Genomic DNA, 24,432 nt, shown 5'->3' with positions numbered 1-24,432 from the left:
TACTGGTTTTGCAAAGTTTAAAAACAGCATTTATCATTTCACAGCTTTAAATACAAGAAGCATATTTATTAATGATATTATAAAACAAGTAATGAAATGATTCATAGTCATTAGCTTACATGACATTCCTCAATACACTGACAAGAACAGCGATACCAGTTACTATAGCAACTTCAATACAGCAGGAAAAGTAAGAAAGATACAGGAGTAAATGCTAACAGTAGGTTTGGTCACTTTGCAGAAAGAGGACACATTTGTGGGTAATTAAAATGGTCAGAATGAGGAGACAGCTAGAAAATTGGCACATTCATAGTATGTCAGGGTGTGCGTTATACAGTTGCTACACCAAGAACAGGAAACTGTCAAAGAGGACAGGACTTAGGGACCATGCATCAAGTTCAGGCTTCTGTTGTCATGAACGGCACGTGCCTCGCGACAGCACCAGCTCATCGAGTGTCTGCTCACTTTAATATACCTCTGCCTCCGTCAGTCGCTGCCTTTGGCAACAGAGAGCAATGATCTTTAACCAGAACAATCAATATTCCAGTCAGTTACAGTCAAGAATAAATATACAATACTATAAGCATCCTTTTGCTTTTCCTTTGACAGTTCTGAAATCATGCAGGCTGACACAACATCAACCTCTGTCTTTAAAAAGGTTTCTTCATCCCAAACAAAGTGTTCTGGAGCCATAACAGTACTGAGGCATAACAAAGGTTCAAGAGCAGGAAGAGGAAGCAGACATTCAGGCTCTCCACAGCCACACTGCGATGCTGTAAAGGTCAGAGGTCAGACATGCAGTGTCAGACAGGAGTCACCACCACACACTCACACTCTCTCTCACACTCTCTCTCACACTCTCTCTCACACTCTCTCTCACACTCTCTCTCACACACTCTCTCTCACACACTCTCTCTCACACACTCTCTCACACACACTCTCTCACACACACTCTCTCACACACACTCTCTCACACACACTCTCTCACACTTTCTCTCACACTTTCTCTCTCACACTCTCTCTCACACTCTCTCACACACACTCTCTCACACTTTCTCTCACACTCTCTCTCACACTCTCTCTCACACTCTCTCTCACACTCTCTCTCACACTCTCTCTCACACTCTCTCTCACACTCTCTCTCACACTCTCTCTCACACTCTCTCTCACACTCTCTCTCACACTCTCTCACACACTCTCTCACACACTCTCTCACACACTCTCTCACACACTCTCTCACACACTCTCACACACACTCTCACACACACTCTCACACACACTCTCACACACACTCTCACACTCTCACACTCTCACACTCTCACACTCTCACACTCTCACACTCTCACACTCTCACACTCTCACACTCTCACACTCTCACACTCTCACACTCTCACACACTCACACACACACACACACACACACACACACACACACACACACACACACTCAGGTGGAACTAAGGAGAAAGTGTTCAGTCCTCAGTGGTCCTTTGGCCTTCCTCTTCTTCTTAAAGTTCAGTGGTCTCCGTCAGAGCTGGTCCATGGTAACATCATGAATGTTGTGTAGCTTCATCAGTAGCAGCTCGATGGCACTACAGTGGTGCAGTGGTGCTAAAAACTGGTTTGACCAGTCACAACTGCAGTCCTGCCACGATGGCATTAAAACATGGGTGTCGCACCCACTTTGATCCATCTTCCCCTTCGGCAAGTGCAAAAATCTTCAACATTCTTGTCATTCTTCATCTTCACTGGTGCCTGTGCTAGTGCTGCCCAACATGAATCATTGGCATTGTAGACAGATCCAAGATCAGTATTCAATGTGAGAATACATTCTTCTCCAGGTCGGTGTCAGGAGTCCCGATCGGTCATAACGGTTTGTCTATGACAGTTACACCTGGAGACAAGAGAATACATAACAACATTACTTTAGGAGGTACAGAATAATACCACGGCTAAACCCCAAACGTGGTCTCCACACCTGCATAACTCCTTCCTGTGCTCATGCATGTCGGCAGCAAGGTCCACTTGTCTGTGCCCGGATTGTAAAACTCCACTGAGGCCAAATTGCAGCTGCCATCATCTCCTCCCACGACATACAGCAGGTTGTTTACCGCGCACACACCTACACAGCACAGGAAAAACAACAACAACACTGTGACATTCAAAAATTAATTCACCGTTATTCACCTTCTTCCACCTCGCTCCTCATTGTACTTCCGACTGCTACTGAGCCGCACAGAATAGAGAAACTGTTCCGTATTGGTGAGCACCGACATGTCAACAATGCACCTTTTCTCCAGCCTGTGCGCTTCCCTGACATCCCAACATTACATACAACATGTTGAGCACTTTATGCCATTCAAGAAACGACAGGACGAGGTGTGATCCGAGTGTCTTTACCTGCGTTCCGTCGACACATGTTCATGTCCGCCACCTGCCGCCACGCGTTGGAGGCCGGGTCGTAAACTTCACAGCTTTTCCGAACCAGGGGGCCGTCGTGTCCCCCCACGGCGTACAGCAAACCTTTGAGCACTCCCACCCCTGAAGAGGAGGAGAGGAAGACACAAGCGCCCGCACTAGAGTCTTTATTCACGTTTTTGTGGGTTTGCAGCAGGATTTGGCGAGTTGTCTTCACCGTTTAAGAGGTTTGCATCATGTTTAATATCACAAAGCAGTTCATTAATGGTTTATGCACAATTATTGGGGCTGTGGAACCTGAACCAGTAGCTTATGCTAGTATTAGCGTAGTCCCCCGTTCATAGAAAAGGGGGAGCATAGGTGCCCGAACATAGGTGCCCCGGTACCCCCCGGTACAGGGGGAACATAGGTGCCCCCGGGTACAGGGGGAACATAGGGTGACCCAGTGCCCCGGTACAGGGGGAACATAGGTGCCCCAGTGCCCCGGTACAGGGGGAACATAGGTGCCCCCGGGTACAGGGGGAACATAGGGTGACCCAGTGCCCCGGTACAGGGGGAACATAGGTGCCCCAGTGCCCCGGTACAGGGGGAACATAGGTGCCCCAGTGCCCCGGTACAGGGGGAACATAGGTGCCCCCGGGTACAGGGGGAACATAGGGTGCCCCAGTGCCCCGGTACAGGGGGAACATAGGTGCCCCAGTGCCCCGGTACAGGGGGAACATAGGGACATGGGTACCGGGGGGACATGGGTACAGGGGGGACATGTGTACAGGGGGGACATAGGTGCCCCAGTGCCTCGGTACAGGGGGAACATAGGGACAGGGGGAACATGGGTACAAGGGGGACATGTGTACAGGGGGGACATGTGTACAGGGGGGACATAGGTGCCCCAGTGCCCCGGTACAGGGGGAACATAGGGACAGGGGGAACATGGGTACCGGGGGGACATGGGTACCGGGGGGACATGGTTACCGGGGGGACATGGTTACAGGGGGGACATGGTTACAGGGGGGACATGGGTACAGGGGGGACATGGGTACAGGGGGGACATAGGTACCGGGGGAACATGAGTACGCACCTGCCCCGCTGCGTCTCGTGCCCATCTCGGCGATGAAGCTCCACGTGTTACTTTTGGGATTGTACGCCTCCACCGTGCTCAGGCATTGCCTCGTCGCGCCGTCGTAACCTCCGACAGCGTAAAGCAGCCCTACGGAAACAAAAACGCATTTGACAAAACGCAATCCAAACAAACATAGCACGACGAGCCTCGTGTGTAAAAGTGTAGATGTTATATTGCGGCGGCGCGAGACTACAACGTGCTATTTTAAGCTCTTTCTCTGATCTATTTTTACGATCTGTGCGAGCGGCGAGCATAGTACTCACCATTGACGACGCCGACGCCCACGCTGCTACGGCGGGTGCTCATGGGCAGAACGTGGAACCACTCGTCCGTTTTGGAGTTGTAGGCCTCGACCGTGGACAGGCCTGAAAAAGGGCGACGGCGGATTAGTTTAGTTAGTTTGAGAAGACGCCGTTTACTCGTACTTGTCTGTAAACATAGCATTTTTTTCTCGATATCCGAATCATTTTGACTCTTTTCGTTCCCTTTCAGTCAATTAATAGATGTACAGGGCGCGTCTTTGGTCGACTACAGCCCTTCTTGTAGCAAATAACTCTTAAAAAACACTCCATTGCCAAAGGTCAGGCAAACAAACCCAGAGTTGTGGAGCAGGTTGACTTTTAACACATTTCAAATTGTCGTGTCTGTGCGTACATTACATTATGTCAATCCAGCAGAAATGTGTTACAACATGTCTTTGAACGCATTAGTTGAGGTTTAATCATCAGACAAATGTGAAATGCCTTGTAAAAGAATGACATAAGAGCAGAAATATCACCGTGTTCCCTTTTTTGAAAGGTTACAACAGCGTTTTTTTGTCAATTTTTCCTTTTAATCCGCTGTTCTCGTAGCATTTTTTACTATAAACAATGTACTCGATACTCAAATTGTGCACGACATTCACCATATTATATAAATGTCGATGTATTGCCCACTTCTATGGACAACAAGCATAATAAATCAGAAAAATACATCTTCAGTGACGATTTCTTATTTTTGTCAGGGTTTGAAAATAGCGCCAAGTTTAATGAATCCAAATGCTGTTTAAAAATGTTGTTCATTTCCACAATTAAATATCACATCACAAATAGGGACGTCACTGTATCAAATTTTAGTGTTATGATTGCTGAGAAATAACATCACAATTATTCACGATTATTGAGAAATCTTTCATTTTCCTTCATTCCCGTGGTCTGACATGTGACGGTTCCTCGTGTTTGTGACCAACTTTACAAAAGTAACTTTCTGGAAGACAAAATTAAGCTAAGTGACAAAAACCGCCAGATAAAAAAGTTATTTAGATTTTTGTCTATTTTCTGGACGATATATTGACCTAAAGAGACTCCTAAAATTGTCACAATTATTATTATTTTGGTTCTCACGATTACATTGTGACCTGAATGATTTTGGCCGGGGTGCGACTTTTACTTATATTTATACTTATACTCTGGAGCAACTTATATGTGATATTATTTGTTATTTTATTATTTTAACGACATTTCATACTCCAGTGCAACTTATATATGTTTTTTCTTCTCGATTATGCATTTTTTGGCTGGTGCGACTTATACTCCGGTGCCACTTATAGTCCGGAAAATACGGTAACCTAACATCCTTAATCACAAAACGAGCACATTCACAACTTCTGATTCAACATTTGTGATAAATATTTGACCATTTCGGCGCTCATGATGTCAGATATCAGACAATACTAAATACTAAAGGGGAAATGCCATTTAAACATCAAGAGCAACACAATGGCTCCACGGTCGCGTTTGGAGGGTTCGGTCGAGCTAGTGTGCGTCCGGCTTTACCCGTGCTGCCGTCGAAGCCGCCCACCGCGTACAGCAGACCGTTCATCACGGCCGCGCCCAGGGTGGAGCGGCGGTCCTGCATGCTGCTCACGCTCGTCCAGCGGTCCATCACGGGGTCGTAGCAGTCCACGGTTCGGACTCGCAAGGAGCCGTTGAAGCCGCCGACCGCGTAGACACACCCGCTCACGTACACGACACCTACGGCGGCGGGAGAGACGAGTCGTTTGTGATGGATACTGAAGAATTCGAAAATTAGATTTAAAAAAAAGGTTCAATCAAGTTAAAGTTCTCCTTACAGGTTTTTACGATTTTCTAATTTTGACTTTATTTGGTGTATTTGTACCTGTTGTACAAATAAATTATAGTTTTACACCAATCGAGCAGGTATTTGAGGAAAAAAGTAGAAAAATCTGTACAAAGATTACAGGAAGTGACATCACACCAGGGACACGACTCATTCCAGACAAAGTGTGTGCATAATTTACACAATGAAACAACTTTTTTGACTCTCGAAAAATGTATTCAACAAAATAAAGTTGCTCTCCTATATTTTTATTTGTCAAATAAAATAAATTGTGACATTCAATGAGTTTTTGCCCAGTGTTTAGTGGGTAATTTCCTAGTGGGATGTCATCAATTACAAACAGGAAGGTACATTATACATGTAACAAAATAGCTATTCTGAGATGTCTATTTTCAAACTTTTTTAGCAGAGTTGTAAATATATTTATCTTAGCTGCATTTTAATTCAATGAGTCGTCCGACCTGTAGGGGGCGCTTTAAGCTGGTGGAAACATTTACATGGCCAGAAAACAAACTGATGAAGGGGAAACCAAGTATATTAACCATACTATATTGTATTACCAATTATATTCATTTAACTATTACTGTATTAAAGTATAACAGGCTGCGAAATAGATGGGGGCCCGGGGCCCCTGGCCCCTCAAACCCCCTGTATCGAAATTCCTCGAAAAAAAATCAAGATTTAACTAGTAGGGCCGTAATTATTTTATTACTTGGTTTACGGATTTGTAAATGAAATATATTGAACACTTCTAGTCACGGCAAAACGCGCTGGAGGAAATGTGGTAAACGGGTTTAAAATGTGTATTTGCGATATAAAAGGCGGAGGAAACGGGGCGCGCGCTCTCGCCGGAACGTGCAGGGACGGAGCTGCTCCGCCACGCTTCACGCGCTCTTATCTTTTGACTAAATACCGCTTTTTATATTTCATTTAATGCTATTTAGAGTTGTCGGCAGTACTTTATTTTAAAAAAAAAATGAGTTGTTAGTTGTTAGCATCGTTTGTAAATAGGAGCAATGTATACATGTTAGTAGTTTATTTTGTAGACTATGATTTTATTTATTCCTGCTGCAGAACATATAATGTCAAATGCTGTAAACAGTATTTATTTTGTATCTAAGAAACATTATTATATTGAATTAAACAGTATTAAAAATCATGATCTCTGGTTTATAGAAATTCAGTATTTGTGCTCTTCATATCAAATAACAGATAAAAGTACTTTAAATTGTTTTACATGCCAATAACCAGGTTTAAAACAACAAATGTATCTAGTTCTTATGACGCCGCGATGCCGCGCGCGCTAGTGGGCCCCTGAAATTGCTGGGGACCCCCTAACTTTTTTAGATAGGGGGTCCCCCTGGCCCCTAACTTTGAAAATCTATTTCTCAGCCTGTATAACCAACTATATTCATTTTAGACTGTATTAATCTAGAAGGGTTTACTCCTTAGACTCAAAACACATACTCCATTGTCCAATGTGACAAAAACAGCCAGATAAATAAAAATTCTTTACATTTAGGTCTATTTTTTGGGCTATAAATTGAGCAAAAATGCTTGATTTTGCTTCAGGGTTGTTACTTTTTGTTTTTTACAATTACATGACCCGAATAATCACAATTAACCAAACAATCTTGACATCTTTAATCTAAACCATGGAGACAAGAATTTCTTTAACACATAATAAGACAGAGTAAACAGTGTTTGCAGGAATTATGCATAACTAAATAACTGCAGCCCTTGCGATTGCCATTTATGATTCGATTACGACGCGTCTTGCAGCCTTTAATCGCTAGCGTAATAATATACATCCCTTTGATTCATCCAAAAAGCAGCGTTTGTTTCATTTTTGCCCACCCCAACTAAACCCTGTAATCCATTGTGCGCCGCTCGACGTTCCAACAGTCCGGTAAATCCTCGCTCAATCTCAAAGATCACGCCCGGCGACCACATTTCGCCGCACGTTTGCCGTGGCGCGTCCTACCTGCTCTGCATCGCCTCGTGGGGAGCTCGGCGACCTGATACCACCTCTGCTCCTCGAAGTCGTAGCACTCGACGCTCCGGATGGCCTTGGGCGCCTGTCCCCCGACCACAACCATCACCTTAAAAAAAAAAAAAACAATCGAAACTTCAGCGCTCTTCGTCTATCGAGCTGCGTCTGGTGTTTGGGGGGGAGAAGACCAGGTTTCGTTGTTGTTTTTCCCGCACCTTAGGGCAGCAGGCCGGCGTCCTCATCCGAGTGCGTGCGGTTTTCATCAGCGCTCTCTGGTCGGCGGGCAGCAGGTGGTACTTCATGGCCTCGATCAGGTAGTCTTTGCACGCGCTGCTGTGTTTGATCAGGGACTCCTCCTCCACGCGCTGCGACGAGAGGGGAAATGAGCGACGGCAAAACATGACGAGTTGGAGGACGGCGCTCTCCAGTTTCAACAACGACAACTTCAAAACACAGCATCGTAATCAACGCGTTTCTCTGCCGATTATGTATGAGGTTAACGACCCGACCAACTGCCTTTTATAATCTATTCTGTAGTGATATAAAAGATGCACAGCACGTACTTGAACCAGATACTCCCTGGACAGAAGCGGCAGACGCACATGTTCCATCAGATGAGCCAAGTGTTCCTGTCGAACGTCCTTATCGTGGTTTACCCAAGCAATGACAGCCTCAAAAACCTGTGAAATGGAAATAGATTACAGAAACTGAAAAGCTGGCACAGACTGCTCTGCTGAACGTGGTCCGAACCTTCTCTTCTGTGGGGATCGTGAGCTTGTCGCTGGCGATGAGGCTCGAAACTTGCTCCATGCCCAAATTTAGGAACTCTTCACTTCCAACTACTTCTGTAAAATGTTGCTCTGTAAGCAGAAACAAAAGTAAACTTTTTAGCCTGGATGAACACTGCCATTTCCCAAAACTAGGTTTCTCTGGTTTCCATATTTATATTAATTACATTGCTCCCATTCTGTCTCAGGCTCCGCTCCACAGCCCCCAACACAAGTGCTAAGAGCCGTCAGTCCACACGAGTACAAAAATAGAGATTTGAGCACATAAACCTGCGTAGCTGTTGGCCTGGGTGAGCAGCTGGGAGCAGGCATGGAGGTCAGCAAAGGCTCGGATTCCCAGACAGTTGGACGGATGAAGCTGGGAGCTCAAGAACTCGCAACAAGCCTTTTTCACCTCCGTCAGCTGGAGCAGGCCAGCAGCAGGCAGCAGGGCCTGGGAGCCACACGGCAGAAGGTGGTAGGTGTGTCATTACACACAGTGAATCATACATCAAACTCACACACTTAAGCAATGACATGGGCCCCGTCATCAGCAGGATCTGAAAGATCATTATCTTCTACATATCATTTATTTTAAACAAATGAGGGTTTACACTGCATTGTTAAAAACAAAGTTTAACAACCCTTCTCCTGCAGTATAGAGAACATAAAGCATAAATGTGTTGTTTGCTGATGTCAGCAGTTGGCGGAGTTGCTTGCTGACTTGCTGAATAGGGCCAGAGCAGAAGCTCCTCGTGCATATTTACCTGGACGTTGTCCTCTGTGACTTGGATCTCTGCTGTGTAAATGTAGTCCACCAGCAGCCCCAGAGTCCAGCCGTCCATCTCCTTTATCCTCACTCTCTTGGCTCGGCTCTCGGTCATCTCCCCTAGACCAGCCACATGTCAGCAGTGCATCATGGGAAAAGAACATTCATGAGGGTCCTCACCTGTGAACATGGCATGGAAATAGGAGCTTCCAGCCGCGAGAACCACTCTGTGAGCAGATATCTCCACATCCTCTGCCACTATGGTCACATCACACAGCAGGCACTGGCTGCAAGACCAGATATACACGTAATGTGCAGTACTAGTACCATTACATCAGTACATGTTGTAGTGCTGTGGACAAGTGTTGCTCACCTGCGCAGCTCATTCATGACTTTGAAAGCCTTCCTCATGTGCCGCGGGTTTAGCGTCACCGGACCCTGCCTCTCCACGCCATCTTCTTTGTCACTCAGCGAGTGTGGACACAGTCGAGTGCACCTGACAGCGACAAACATGCACAGCATGACTAATAAAACACTGTTATTTAATTATACAGCAATATAAGCAAATGAACTCAGGCGACATGACTGCCTCTGGACCATTGACAAGATGTAACTAAAGCTGCTTCTCAGGGGTCATACTTCACTGTGAGTGGCTAAGTCCACCTGCCACTCAGCATGACGGGGCCGGCCAATAGGAGCAGTGGGCGGGGTAAAGTATGTGTGTCAGGAGCAGGAGATCACCAAAATAAACATGGTTACAGTGATCTGATCATTATTTATGTTTGTCAAACAAAAGGCTAACAGGTAGCTCTACTTTACAACCTCTTGAAAGTGAAAGTAAACTACAGTTAGTCCCAACTGATACACTTAGTTTGAACTATATAGTGCTTTTAAATCTCTGATACATTCACTGATAAGTGTTGCCTAGAGGAGCTGTGACCCTGACATCTACATCCTCTGTGGCTGTAACAGGTGATTTCAGGACTAGAAGTTTCACACAGAGACGAGGTGAGAAAATAAACACATTATAATCGGAGTTATGCGCTGCTAATGCACTGTCACGTGGCGCTTGTTTTCCGTCATCACTCCCACACACACATGTCTGAGCCGCTAGCACTCAACACATTTACATATTATCCCAAACACGCGTCGGTATAAGCGCCTTACGGACGGACCCGGGGCCCTCCGTGTACCGGCCGGAGCCCGTGACACCGGCCGCTGTCTCTGTCAATGCGGCACCATCCGTCAAGCCCCGGGGAAACGTCAACGCTGAGCGGACGGAGCGCGCGCCGAGCGGAGCCCCGGTACTCACAGCGGATGACTGTCCATGATTCCGGGGTTTTTCAGCGGCTGGAAACTTGGCCCAGCTGGATGCACCATTCCATGTCCGCCGTGGCGCTGTTGTGGGTCGAAATCTCACGCGCAAATCCCTGCCGTGATCGCGACTCCGGCGGCGGCGGCGGCGGCGAGGCGGGCGGACGGTAGCCCCATGGAAGCAGCGCGCGGCGGCGGTGACACGCTGGGAACGAGCCGGCTGCTCCTCACACTGGCCCGCGCCGCTTCTTCTCCCGGCGCACACAGGAAGCGCGGCTGCCGTTAAGGAAAGCGGCTGGATCACGGCACGTTCTTCAGCCCCACGATGAGCTCCCGGTGTGTGCGGCCACGGGAGACGGAGCGAGCGCGAGATCTGTTATTCCTCCGAGCGCTGATTAACAAACAAAGACATGACGGCAAAGACGGCACCGCGAGCAGTGAAGGCGTCCCAAAGAGGGCTCTGTCTCCCTCTATCTGTGGAAGACTGGCCCCTGCATGTGGGAGCCTGGCCCCTGCATGTGGGAGCCTGGCCCCTGCATGTGGGAGCCTGGCCCCTGCATGTGGGAGCCTGGCCCCTGCATGGATGTGGGAGGCTGGCCCCTGCATGTATGTGGGAGCCTGGCCCCTGGATGTGGGAGACTGGCCCCTGGATGTGGGAGCCTGGCCCCTGCATGTATGTGGGAGCCTGGCCCCTGCACGTGGGAGCCTGGCCCCTGGATGTGGGAGACTGGCCCCTGCATGTGGAAGACTGGCCCCTGCATGTGGGAGCCTGGCATGTGGAAGACTGGCCCCTGCATGTGGAAGGGGCCACATGCAGGGGCCAGTCTTCCTCATGTAGGGGCCAGTCAACTGAAATGAGCCAACTGAGTCTCATTTCTGATTAAACAACCATAAAGAAAGACAAATCCCGTGGTCATGGAGAAGATGTCAGTGTGTTACAGATCTGAACCCCAGAGAGAGTGTCTGGGACGAGAAGGTTTTGTGCAGTGGTCACTCTCTCCATCATCAAGACAAGATCTGTGTGAGGAACAATGACACACTGAAGATCTGTGTGAGGAACAATGACACACTGAAGATCTGTGTGAGGAATAATGACACACTGAAGATCTGTGTGAGGAACAATGACACACTGAAGATCTGTGTGAGGAACAATGACACACTGAAGATCTGTGTGAGGAACAATTACACACTGAAGATCTGTGTGAGGAACAATGACACACTGAAGATCTGTGTGAGGAACAATGACACACTGAAGATCTGTGTGAGGAACAATGACACACTGAAGATCTGTGTGAGGAATAATGACACACTGAAGATCTGTGTGAGGAACAATGACACGCTGAAGATCTGTGTGAGGAACAATGACACACTGAAGATCTGTGTGAGGAACAATGACACACTGAAGATCTGTGTGAGGAACAATGACACACTGAAGATCTGTGTGAGGAACAATGACACACTGAAGATCTGTGTGAGGAACAATGACACACTGAAGATCTGTGTCAGGAACAATGACACTGAAGATCTGTGTGAGGAACAATGACACACTGAAGATCTGTGTGAGGAACAATGACACACTGAAGATCTGTGTGAGGAACAATGACACACTGAAGATCTGTGTGAGGAATAATGACACACTGAAGATCTGTGTGAGGAATAATGACACACTGAAGATCTGTGTGAGGAATAATGACACACTGAAGATCTGTGTGAGGAACAATGACACACTGAAGATCTGTGTGAGGAATAATGACACACTGAAGATCTGTGTGAGGAACAATGACACACTGAAGATCTGTGAGGAACAATGACACACTGAAGATCTGTGTGAGGAACAATGACACACTGAAGATCTGTGTGAGGAACAATGACACACTGAAGATCTGTGTGAGGAACAATGACACACTGAAGATCTGTGTGAGGAATAATGACACACTGAAGATCTGTGTGAGGAACAATGACACACTGAAGATCTGTGTGAGGAACAATGACACACTGAAGATCTGTGTGACGAATAATGACTATACCATGTGTGCTGTGATCAAAGCTAAAAGTACAGAAATATCAACTTATTCATTTATTTTAAAGTTTACAACATAACCTCTTTAATTTTTAATTTTGTAGTATTTTTTTCTCTTTCTTTTTACAATAAAGCATATACCGGTACTAAATATTCTTTAAACTTAGACGACATCATCTAAATGTCTGGGTACATTTCCCACCTCAGGACTGATGTTACAATCTTTGTTTTGGTCAGTGTTTCTCGGCAGAAAATTAGACTGTTTCTTAACCCATTTTTATAGCACAAAACGGTTCAAAACAAATTACAAATACTTTATATTTGAATGGTAAAAAGACGTCAAGATTGAAAAAGAACAATCATGAACATAGTGTCACTAATGGTGAATAATTAAGCATTTTCTATTACAGCTGCAAGTCAGGGGTGGGAAGTTATTTTTCCTCCAAGGGCCATATTGGAATCCAGGCAAATGGGCAAAAAAAAAGGGCCGGACCGCGATCGTTGGTGTGAAAAATTCTTAGAATTATATGCACTTTTCTGTAAAATACTGGCTATTGAATCTATTATTTCATTCATTAACATTAAATGTAATATTTATTGATATAAGTGCAGACACATGTTACATAGCCAAGACAGTTAAAAAAGAAACTAAAATCTTGCGGGGGCCCACATATGATCCTTGGGGCCCACATATGATCCTTGGGGCCCACATATGATCCTTGGGGCCCACGTATGATACCTGGGGCCCACATATGATCCCACATATGATCCCTGTGGTCCTTATATGATCCCACATATGATCCCTGTGGTCCACATATGATCCCTGTGATCCACATATGATCCCACATGATCCCTGTGGTCCACATATGATCCCTGTGGTCCTTATATGATCCCACATGATCCCTGTGGTCCACATATGATCCCTGTGGTCCTTATATGATCCCACATGATCCCACATATGATCCCTGTGATCCACATATGATCCCACATGATCCGTGGTCCACATATGATCCCTGTGGTCCACATATGATCCCTGTGATCCACATATGATCCCACATGATCCCTGTGGTCCACATATGATCCCTGTGGTCCTTATATGATCCCACATATGATCCCACATGATCCCTGTGGTCCTTATATGATCCCACATATGATCCCTGTGATCAACATATGACCCCACATGATCCCTGTGGTCCACATGTGATCCACATATGATCCCTGTGGTCCTTATATGATCCCACATATGATCCCTGTGGTCCGTATATGATCCTCATGATCCCTGTGGTCCACATATGATCCCTGTGGTCCACATATGATCCCACATGATCCCTGTGGTCCACATATGATCCCTGTGGTCCTTATATGATCCCACATGATCCCTGTGGTCCACATATGATCCCTGTGGTCCTTATATGATCCCACATGATCCCACATATGATCCCTGTGATCCACATATGATCCCACATGATCCGTGGTCCACATATGATCCCTGTGGTCCACATATGATCCCTGTGATCCACATATGATCCCACATGATCCCTGTGGTCCACATATGATCCCTGTGGTCCTTATATGATCCCACATATGATCCCACATGATCCCTGTGGTCCTTATATGATCCCACATATGATCCCTGTGATCAACATATGACCCCACATGATCCCTGTGGTCCACATGTGATCCACATATGATCCCTGTGGTCCTTATATGATCCCACATATGATCCCTGTGGTCCGTATATGATCCTCATGATCCCTGTGGTCCACATATGATCCCTGTGGTCCACATATGATCCCACATGATTCCACATATGATCCCTGTGGTCCACATATGATCCCACATGATTCCACATATGATCCCTGTGGTCCGTATATGATCCTCATGATCCCTGTGGTCCACATATGATCCCACATGATTCCACATATGATCCCTGTGGTCCGTATATGATCCTCATGATCCCTGTGGTCCACATATGATCCCACATGATTCCACAAATGATCCCACATGATTCCACATATGATCCCTGTGGTCCATATATGATCCTCATGATCCCTGTGGTCCACATATGATTCCACATATGATCCCTGTGGTCCACATATGATCCCACATGATTCCACATATGATCCCTGTGGTCCACATATGATCCCACATGATTCCACATAGGATCCCTGTGGTCCACATATGATCCCACATGATTCCACATATGATCCCTGTGGTCCACATAGGACCCCCCACATAGGACCCCCCACATAGGACCCCCCACATAGGACCCCCCACATATGATCCCTGTGGTCCACATAGGACCCCCCACATAGGACCCCCCACATAGGACCCCCCACATAGGACCCCCCACATAGGACCCCCCACATAGGACCCCCCACATAGGACCCCCCACATAGGACCCCCCACATAGGACCCCCCACATAGGACCCCCCACATAGGACCCCCCACATAGGACCCCCCGGGCCACAAATGCCCAGGTCTGTTCTAAGTTTTTTACACATTTACAGCTTTAAAGAATAAATGAAAAATAAAAAGATGGATCTGTGCAGCTTTCTCCATTCTTTATGACAAAAACATCCACATATTTAACAGTGAAGGCACTTAACATGATTTTAACACCTCGGTCTTGTTTTATTTACAGTTTAAATGCCGTAGAAGCGAGCCTGGGCTTCACAGAGCCGACTGGGCCGCGCTGCTGCTGCTCTTGCCCTTCTTGGAGTTGTATCTCCTGGAGGCAGCGCTCTGGTTCCTCTGAGCATCGGACGGTCCCTCTGCTCCCTGCTCCTCCTGCTGCTTCTGCTCCTCCTGCTGCCGCGCCGTCTGCTCCTGCTCAGTCTGCTCAGTCTGCGCAGGCACGCTCCTCAGCCAGTGTTGGTAGTAACCGCGGAAACCATCGATTTGGACCAAATAATTGTTTCTGCGTTTGAACTGGCAACGAAAACACGCAAAGAGAGAACGTGAAGACAGCGACAGACGGAAAATAAATACTACAACGAAATTCCATCAAAACTGAATATTTGGATTCATATCAGAAGTATAAAGCCACATGGTCGTTCTAGAGAAATTACCGTATTTTACAGACTATAAGTTGCACCTTTTTTCGTAGTTTGGCCGAAGGTGCAACTTATATGTGATATTATTATTAAATGACATGGCCCCATCCTACCTCAAAGATGCTATAGAACCATATCATCCAAACAGAGCTCTTCGCTCTCAGAATGCCGGCCTTCTGGTGGTGCCAAGAGTCTCTAAAAGTACTGTAGGAGGTAGAGCGTTTAGCTCCCAAGCTCCTGTGTTATGGAATCAGCTCCCGACCCATGTTAAATATGCTGACACAGTCTCTTCATTTAAGTCCAGGCTTAAAACGTTCCTCTTTGAAATCGCTTATGGTCAGACTAGTTAGGAACAGAAACATAAACCCACAGCTTCAGCTACGCTGCCCTAGGAGTAACTATGCTGGGGGAAGTATGGCAGCTTGAGCACTATCCTCTTCTTCTTCTGACTACTTATGCTATCAAACAATATTTATTTTTTGATTCCACTTGCAAACTGTTCACCGCCTTCTTTTTCTTTCTCTCACTCCTGAGGACCTGTGGACCCAGATGCCCCTCCCCTGGTGAAGTGGTCCCTGCCCTGTGTGGACGGTCCCTCATCTGCCTGAGGAGTGGGTCCAGCTCGCCTCAGTCGGTCCCTCATCTGCCTGAAGAGTGGGTCCAGCTCCAGTCTCTCTCGTGTCCGTCTGTCCGTCTGTGAGAGTCGGATCTCTCCTTCACTGGAACTCCTCCAGGTTTCTACGCTTTTTTCCCAAAGAGGTTTTTTTTTGTAGTTTTTCCTGGCCGAGAAGGAGAGTCTAAGGACAGAGGACCCTGGGACATCGTCCCTCGCCACCACAGACATTGTCTGACTCACTCGCCACCACAGACATTGTTGATTCATTTCTCCCTGTGGCCCTCAGAGGCAACTGTTGTTGTGATTTTGGGCCTTACAAAAATAAATTGATTTCATTTGATTTGATTAGTTATTTTCACACTGACAACCACAAGAGGGCGCTCTAGGCTCTAAGCGACGCAGAAGAAGAATCTGCACTTCCTCTACCTCTGGAGTTTGTGGAGTTGTTTAGAAGTGACACAGAGGAAGAAGAATTCAATGGATTTAGTGATTTGGGGTAAAACTGATGCTTTGGTAAACTTGTTAGCATGTTCTTTATGCTATAGTTATCTGAATTACTGTTCATATGTTACGTTAACATACCAGACACTTACCACAGTTCTGTCTGTGCCTCATGTAGCTGAAGGTGTTAGCGTTAGCATACGTACACCTATTCACCATGTTCTCTCATCTGTTATTATTTTAAATTGATGAAATGTCTGTTCTTGCTCTTGGATTTTATCAAATACATTTCCCCAAAAAAATCGACTTATACTCCAGTGCAACTTATATATGTTTTTATCTCTCTATTATATAATTTTTTTGCTGGGTTAGGGTTTTGGAAAATACGGTACTCACAGTGTAACGAGCCTTTAGTATAGAAATGTACTTAATTTTACCTTTGGGACAGTACAACTCACAGAACATTTTACAATATTAAAATCACAGTACAAAATAAATGTGCTGTAGAAATGCCCATAAAAAAAATAAAAAAATCTGTCACATATATAAATCTTTGCGTGGAATTCTTTGTAGAAGTGTCAGTAAGTGCAAACCTCTCTCTGAGCTCTGATCCTTTTGCTTCGTCTCTGACACAGTCAAGAGTTTTAAGATCAGACCTCACATGTCCTCCATGTTTCCTCTTTATAGATCACACATATAATGCTACTGTAACGTTTTATAATGGAAGCACAATTTATTAATGAGACCCCAGTTGACTCTTTAGTTAGGGTTCATTTTATTGTAGATTGAAGATGAAGCAAAAAACATGGTCCCAATCCATGTTGAAACAATATGTTCAGAGGCAACATTTTGAGGACTTTTTTAGGAAAATGTGTTTGAATCGTTAATTGCCATGGCGACGGCAGTGGTTTCTCTCTAAACCCATGGATGGGTTTGTACAGACGCACCAGCACTTTAAGGTAAACTAAAGCATTCACTCTTTACTTTACTGGTCACTTTACCTGGTCATAGTTCGGAGGATACTGAGATGCAAACTCCAGCTGCCTGATGATGACCTCATTAGGCCACACCTCCTTCTCCTTCATCAGCATCAGAAGTTTTTTCAGGTAAATGTAGTCCAGTCTGCGACCCGCTCGACCAATCAGAGCAGAGAATATGTGGACGTTTGGCCTGAGCCTCAGCTTCTGTGACAAATACACAATTATCAAGTATTACGACTACTAAAGTTCTGCACATTATGAGTACGGACAAAGGCGTTGATACCTCCATGTTGCTTAGTAACTGCAGAGCGTCTTTCTCCTGGTCACAGCCCAAAGCCAGACATCCAAAAGTCTGCACATCCACGCTGACATGACGCTGACGCATGACACTCAGCACGGCCTGCAACACACGCATCTGTAATATCACCCTAAAGTGACCATGGACAGGGCTGTAATATCACCCTAAAGTGACCATGGACAGGGCTGTAATGCCACCCTAAAGTGACCATGGACAGGGCTGTAATGCCACCCTAAAGTGACCATGGACAGGGCTGTAATGCCACCCTAAAGTGACCATGGACAGGGCTGTAATGCCACCCTAAAGTGACCATGGACAGGGCTGTAATGCCACCCTAAAGTGACCATGGACAGGGCTGTAATGCCACCCTAAAGTGACCATGGACATTGTAATCCCATTCGTCCAGGAGACGTTTGACCACTGCCTTTTTAACTGCCACAGGGACATCATTAAAATCTGTTGTGTACGAATGGGAATGATATGTAAATAATAGTAAGTGAGTAGTTCTATGTATAAGACTTCATTATTCACTATGGGACTGACCTTACACTTCAGTATGATTTTAATACCGTGGCAATAATACCATAATAATATAATAATAATACACCGCAGTGGGAGAAAGAGCGTCTGACCTGTGCCGTGTCCATGTCTCCCGCTCTAGCTGCCCGGCGGATCACAGAGTTGAAGAAGGCCACGTCCAGTTTGACCTGGTGCTGCTTGGCCGTTCTCAGGAGCAGGGCGAGTGCCGGCCGGCCGGGCTCCGCCGTGTCCGCCAGCAGGGTCAGCGTCTTCAGGTCTGGCCTGAGCCCTCGGCCCTCCATGCTCTGCAGAAAGCCCACAGCGCCCCCTAAGAGCGCCAGGCGGTCCGACACCTTCTCCCCGGCGCACAGGGACACCACGCCGGAGTTTTTACCCTCAAACACGTCCAGTAAGTTGGGTCCGTTCGGGTTTTCCTCGATATTAGCAGGCAGCGAGTTTATTTGATGAGCCGATATTGGAACGAGCGCCCCGTCGCCTTCGATCGGGAGAGTCTCCGGTTCTGACAGCAGCAGCCTTTCTAAAACATCCACGTCCGTCGGTTTTACCCCAGGCGGTGGAATCCTTTTCTTTGGTCCGTCTCTCCTCTTCGGCGCCTCCACCGGGCCGAGTAGCACGGCAGCGGCCTGGGCGGGGTCCCCTATCCCACAATCCCTTGCGGTGCGTAGCAGGAGGGTGTAGTTCTTGGAGTCCGGACGAATACCGGAAATCAACATTTGACGCCAGATCTGGGTGGAAAAAAAGACATAAATACTAGGTAGAACATCATTCGAGACAAATGAACAAAATCCAAGAACTCAAAGTGGAAATGTGTAACGTGTAGGGAAAGTTGCATTAGACATGAAGTATTTATTTATTTGTATGTGCTCTGTGATTGTGTCCTGCTGACCAAATGGCCTCTACGGTATTAAAAAACCTTCTTTAACCATGGAATTTCCTCAAAAAATATTGTCTTTTATGGAAAAAACACACATATACACACAAAAAACATGCTTACCTGGTACAATGAAAACATATTATGCTTTTGTCTCATATCTAGTTACAATCCATGACACCCGTCGATAATTCTTTTGTATTATCCACGGGTGACATAAGAGGGAAATTGGGTGTCTCGAATGCAAGAGAACGTGCAAACGAGAAGAAGGGCAAACGGTTACAGTATGACGTGGAAAAAGCTCCTGCAGGTTGACGCTAGCGCTGAGTGTTGCCTAGCACCCCACGATACAATCACAGAACTTGACGTTAAGATTCACGGGTATCCCATAAAAGCGGTGTTAAAAGTTCATATTTGTCCACAATATCAGAACACAACTGTCCCACATTCAGCTCCTCAGATTCACCCTTGATACGGCGGTCTCTATCTTCAGAAGTGTTCAATTTACGATGACTTTGTGTCGTTTAAAAGTATCGCGATGCGCAGCCCTGTATCCGCCACGATGTATCGCGATATCGGTACACTGAGCTTAGTCCTAGTCGACGCCTCTTTTGAACACCAACAAAAGGTTTTCGTGAATGACTCGGCTTCCGTTTCAGTCCGCGAACGTGTTTGTGTTGCTCCCGAACGTGTTTGTGTTGCTCCCGAACGTGTTTGTGTTGCTCCCGAACGTTTGTGTTGCTCCCGAACGTGTTTTGTGTTGCTCCCGAACGCGTTTGTGTTGCTCCCGAACGTGTTTGTGTTGCTCCCGAACGCGTTTGTGTTGCTCCCGAACGCGTTTGTGTTGCTCCCGAACGTGTTTGTGTTGCTCCCGAACGCGTTTGTGTTGCTCCCGAACGTGTTTGTGTTGCTCCCGAACGCGTTTGTGTTGCTCCCGAACGTGTTTGTGTTGCTCCCGAACGTGTTTGTGTTGCTCCCGAACGTGCCCTGACCACGAGCTTGCAGCGTTACCTGCAGCGCCAGTCTGAAGCCGACCTCCTTGTCCTTCACGCAGCTCATCAGGAGGTAGTGGAACGTCTCCTGCGTCGCCACGTGGCCGTTCTCCAGCATCTCCTGTGCACAACAAGAGATTTGTAAGGTTTTCTTCCTCGACGCCGCATGCCCGCCCCGTACCGTGAGTCCCGCACGTACCCTGAGCGTGTGCAGACAGGCCTGCAGGTGGTTGGTGACAGCGTGGACCTTCAGCAGAGCGTGGTACGTGGGGGTGGCGAGGAGCTGGTTCTTCCGACGCAGCTCCTGCTCCAGCTTCAGGGCCTGGTGGAGCCCGGCTCGTTTGGAGGGACACTCGGCGCAGGCGTTAAACAGAGCCGTGAAGATCGCGTCCAGAGGCTCAAGGCCGCGCTTTTTCATCTACGGCGGAAAGAAACGGGAGATAAAGCGGTTGAATACGAATTGGCACCGGCTTCGTAGCTTTGTCGTCGCTTACTGATCGTCAAACGTTTGTCGCAGGGAATAAAACGTGCGGCTCGTGTGGCAAAGGGATCATCTTCTAACCTTAATCCTGACACTTCTTTTGTGTGCTTGGGCAAGACACTTGTATGAATGTGGTGTGTAAGTGTGTTTTATCTAAGAGGTTTTCACTGAATTTAAAAAAAACAGAGCGAGAATCTTACGAATAATGTCCATCCATCCATCCATCCATTTTCTGCCGCTTTATCCGGGGCCGGGTCGCGGGGGCAGCAGTCTGAGCAGGGACTCCCAGACTTCCTTCTCCCCAGACACTTCCTCCAACTCCTCCGGGGGGATCCCGAGGCGTTCCCAGGCCAGCCGAGAGACATAGTCTCTCCAGCGTGTCCTGGGTCTTCCCCGGGGCCTCTTCCCGGTGGGACATGCCTGAAACACCTCCTACTCCGAGCTCCCCCCGTGTGGCCGAGCTCCTCACCATATCTCTAAGGGAGCGGCCAGCCACAGTCGGAGGAAACTCATTTCGACCGCTTGTATCCGCGATCTTGTTCTTTCGGTCACTAACGAACAATGTCTCTGCTTTTAAATGTATATAGCTAAAGTTTTTTAGATGTATTTTAGTACCGTATTTTCCGGACTATAAGTCGCACCAACCAAAAAATGCATAATAGAGAAGAAAAAAACATATATAAAGTTGCACTGGAGAATGAAATGCAGTTGCAAGTGTGAAAATAACATCACATAAGATGCTCCGGAGTATAAGTATATAAGTATAATTATAAGTATAAGTCGCACCCCGGCCAAAACTATGAAAAAAGCAGCTTATAGTCCAGAAAATACGGTACTAATAAATGTTTTTATGGTGTATACTACAGTCCATTGGGCCAGGTCAACCATGAAAAAGAGATTTCGATCTTACCTGGTTGAATAAAGGTTAATAAATGACTAAAAAGCTATTATAAACTGCTTGTTGTGTAAATTTTTTACAGAATAAACCACCCGTACGGTATGTCTACGTTGCGTAAGAGCTGAGATGGTACAAACAGGCAGCATACGTCGTTGTAGAGTCTGAACGCGTTCTTGAGCTGGCCGGCGCGTCCACAGCCTCCGATCAGCACGCTGTAGTTGAACTCCTCGGGCTGCAGCCTCTCGCCCTGTAGCATGTCTCTGCTGAACAGGTCCAGCGCCTCCTGGAGCTGGGACGGGAGAACAGGGAGGTAGAACAGTTAACTACAGTCCAGGTTTAGTCCTAATGCGTGAACACAGTAAAGAGACTGGACAATCATGAGAAACAGATGGTTTAACAAAAGGGTTATAGTATCTAACGCCTTGACTTATTTTAGCAGTCGACGGAGTTTATTTCTTGGATGAATTGACAATATACTATAATATTTCTATTGTACATTGAGATCTTACGATTAAAAACCTTTATTTAACCTGGTAGAACCTCTTTTTCAAGGGTGACCTCAACATATAGATTTTATACATAGATCGTTTTGTACATAGGTTGAAATGTGTGACTGAAGTGAATTATGGATGAAAATGACAAATTGTTTACCTTTTGTTTGCCATTTTGTCTTATTGTCAATAAGTCGTAGCTCCGTTGTAGCTTAACCCTTAACCATCTACTGTAACCTGGGGCCAGAGTTTTGAGGTGGAGGTCACTCTCTGGTGGTCTTACCTTGTTATCTACTGTAACCTGGGGCCACAGAGCTTTGAGGTGGAGGTCACTCTCTGGTGGTCTTACCTTGTTCTCTATTGTAACCTGGGGCCACAGAGCTTTGAGGTGAAGGTCACTCTCTGGTGGTCTTACCTTGTTCTCTATTGTAACCTGGGGCCACAGAGTTTTGAGGTGAAGGTCACTCTCTGGTGGTCTTACCTTGTTCTCTACTGTAACCTGGGGGGGCCACAGAGCTTTGAGGTGAAGGTCACTCTCTGGTGGTCTCACCTTGTTCTCTACTGTAACCTGGGGCCACAGAGCTTTGAGGTGGAGGTCACTCTCTGGTGGTCTTACCTTGTTATCTACTATAACCTGGGGCCACAGAGCTTTGAGGTGAAGGTCACTCTCTGGTGGTCTTACCTTGTTATCTACTGTAACCTGGGGCCACAGAGCTTTGAGGTGAAGGTCACTCTCTGGTGGTCTTACCTTGTTCTCTACTGTAACCTGGGGCCACAGAGCTTTGAGGTGAAGGTCACTCTCTGGTGGTCTTACCTTGTTCTCTACTGTAACCTGGGGCCACAGAGCTTTGAGGTGAAGGTCACTCTCTGGTGGTCTTACCTTGTTCTCTACTGTAACCTGGGGCCACAGAGCTTTGAGGTGAAGGTCACTCTCTGGTGGTCTCACCTTGTTCTCTTTGATCAGCTTCTTGCACTGCTGAAAGTACCAATAGGGCGTGTTGACCCTCCTGCGCCTCCTCACGCGCTGCGCCCCTTCATCCTCTTCATCCTCCGGGTACCTCGACTCCTCAAGGTACGGGCTGCTTTTCCGGTAAGACCTACGAGCAGATAAGGGGCCAGACAGCGCACCGAATCCGCCTTCCTCCTCCTCCTCCTCCGGAACCGTCTGCTGATGCGCGGCGGCCCTCACCGGAGGTCCCGCGGCAGGGATGGACAGGGCTCTCGCGGGACCAGCCCCGGACAGCAGGAGCCGGGGCAGGGGCCGGAGGAGGTGGAGGTCGGGTGCCTGGGCTCCTGCTCGTGTCCCCGGGCCTGACCTCTTCACGGCTCCGTGCAACGTCCTGACACCGAGAGCGACACGAGCGGACTGCGCGCTGCCGCTGCGCACGCACCGCGCCACGGAGTAAAACATGTCCAGGTAACTATGGAAACTGTGGAAACTATGGAAACTATGGAGCTTTTAGATGAGACAGGAGCTGGACCACTCGACCCACGCTCTCGGCTGACAGGGGGGCGCCATGTTGTTTACTAAGAGCTGAAGGCGAGACTAGGAGCGCGCAGACTTCCGGGATTAGATCGGAAATCGATTGCGATGCCTGTGTGCGCCGCAGACACGCAAATGAAGTACAAAAACTGTATTAAATGTAATAATATTTGCCAAATCATATAGGCCTATTTATAAATGCATATGGGACAAAAACACAAATGTATTTTATTTTTATTTGATTATTAATTTAATGTGAATTTAATGTCTAATTTATTTTTTTTCATTTTTCAAAATTAAAAACATAAAACAACTAAGATAAGACTAGAGTGAACAAATTAGATAACAGTTCAAATGAGGAAGGTGGGGCATCCAAATAAATAAAGTAACACAAAGGTGTGCCTTAAAAGTTAGTTCAATGTCTGTCAAATGTGTGCATTTTCAGGTTGAGTCCAAATGATTTCCCCCCCAATAAAATACACAAAATTTTATATAATTTCTGTTTTTCAGTAAAACCCTAAACAGTCTGAAATCCACCAATGCAGCAAAACATGTTTAATTAAATTTAGTTTCCAATCTCCTTTAGTTTTATTTAGTAGTTCTTGTTTCCTTTCAGTAATGATGATAATACGGTCATTGGATATTCCGTTCTCTATAATGTCAATAGTTAGCGCCTCCAGCTGGTCAAGAACGTGGCAGTGAAAAGAAATAGATTTTAGGAACAGGAACACAATATTTTAAAAACTTTGATGGTCAAAATGCTGACA

The 24,432-nt window shown here is 46.6% G+C and overlaps 2 protein-coding genes across 3 annotated transcripts; both read right to left on the bottom strand.

The window, feature by feature from the left end:
• Nucleotides 1-45: 45 nt before the first annotated feature.
• On the bottom strand, nt 46-10,748 carry klhl2 (kelch-like family member 2). 2 transcript variants are annotated; one of them, XR_011930145.1, is made up of 16 exons: nt 10,497-10,748; nt 9,558-9,680; nt 9,365-9,471; nt 9,183-9,304; nt 8,707-8,869; nt 8,399-8,508; nt 8,212-8,328; nt 7,864-8,013; nt 7,640-7,757; nt 5,352-5,549; nt 3,801-3,902; nt 3,496-3,624; nt 2,400-2,540; nt 1,978-2,121; nt 1,409-1,893; nt 46-857 (listed from the first exon to the last, which is right to left on the bottom strand). XR_011930145.1 is itself a non-coding variant. In XM_072463789.1 (15 exons), exons 1-15 carry the CDS (start codon nt 10,562-10,564, stop codon nt 1,865-1,867), a joined length of 1,821 nt encoding a protein of 606 aa, XP_072319890.1. In that variant the 5' UTR covers nt 10,565-10,748; the 3' UTR covers nt 46-1,864. The 2 variants fall into 2 exon arrangements, 1 of the variants encoding a protein (XP_072319890.1); XM_072463789.1 differs by having other exon boundaries at nt 46-1,893.
• A 4,319-nt stretch (nt 10,749-15,067) lies between these two features.
• Nucleotides 15,068-23,705, bottom strand: ptcd1 (pentatricopeptide repeat domain 1). Its single transcript, XM_072462715.1, has 8 exons — nt 23,129-23,705; nt 21,840-21,980; nt 20,512-20,730; nt 20,332-20,433; nt 18,542-19,174; nt 17,895-18,011; nt 17,633-17,815; nt 15,068-15,449 (listed from the first exon to the last, which is right to left on the bottom strand). The coding sequence occupies exons 1-8, from the start codon at nt 23,591-23,593 to the stop codon at nt 15,192-15,194; spliced, it is 2,118 nt and encodes a 705-aa protein (XP_072318816.1). The 5' UTR covers nt 23,594-23,705; the 3' UTR covers nt 15,068-15,191.
• Nucleotides 23,706-24,432: the final 727 nt, after the last annotated feature.

Source organism: Eucyclogobius newberryi, unplaced genomic scaffold, assembly GCF_026437365.1.
Source record: "Eucyclogobius newberryi isolate DKJ021-1_F unplaced genomic scaffold, fEucNew1.0.hap1 SCAF_4, whole genome shotgun sequence".
NCBI lineage: Eukaryota > Metazoa > Chordata > Actinopteri > Gobiiformes > Gobiidae > Eucyclogobius > Eucyclogobius newberryi.
This window is presented reverse-complemented; position numbering and strand designations above follow the sequence as displayed.

Coding starts and splice junctions, on each gene's coding strand:
- klhl2 (XM_072463789.1), bottom strand. CDS start 10,564: ATGGTGCATCCAGCTGGGCCAAGTTTCCAGCCGCTGAAAAACCCCGGA. Junction 8,509..8,706: donor CCAGGCCAACAGCTACGCAG/GTTTATGTGCTC, acceptor TTCTGCTTACAG/AGCAACATTTTACAGAAGTA. Junction 3,903..5,351: donor CGGCTTCGACGGCAGCACGG/GTAAAGCCGGAC, acceptor GCCCTTTTTCAG/GCCTGTCCACGGTCGAGGCC.
- ptcd1 (XM_072462715.1), bottom strand. CDS start 23,593: ATGTTTTACTCCGTGGCGCGGTGCGTGCGCAGCGGCAGCGCGCAGTCC. Junction 20,731..21,839: donor CGTTCAGACTCTACAACGAC/GTATGCTGCCTG, acceptor TTTCCGCCGTAG/ATGAAAAAGCGCGGCCTTGA. Junction 18,012..18,541: donor GAGACATGGACACGGCACAG/GTCAGACGCTCT, acceptor CGTGTGTTGCAG/GCCGTGCTGAGTGTCATGCG.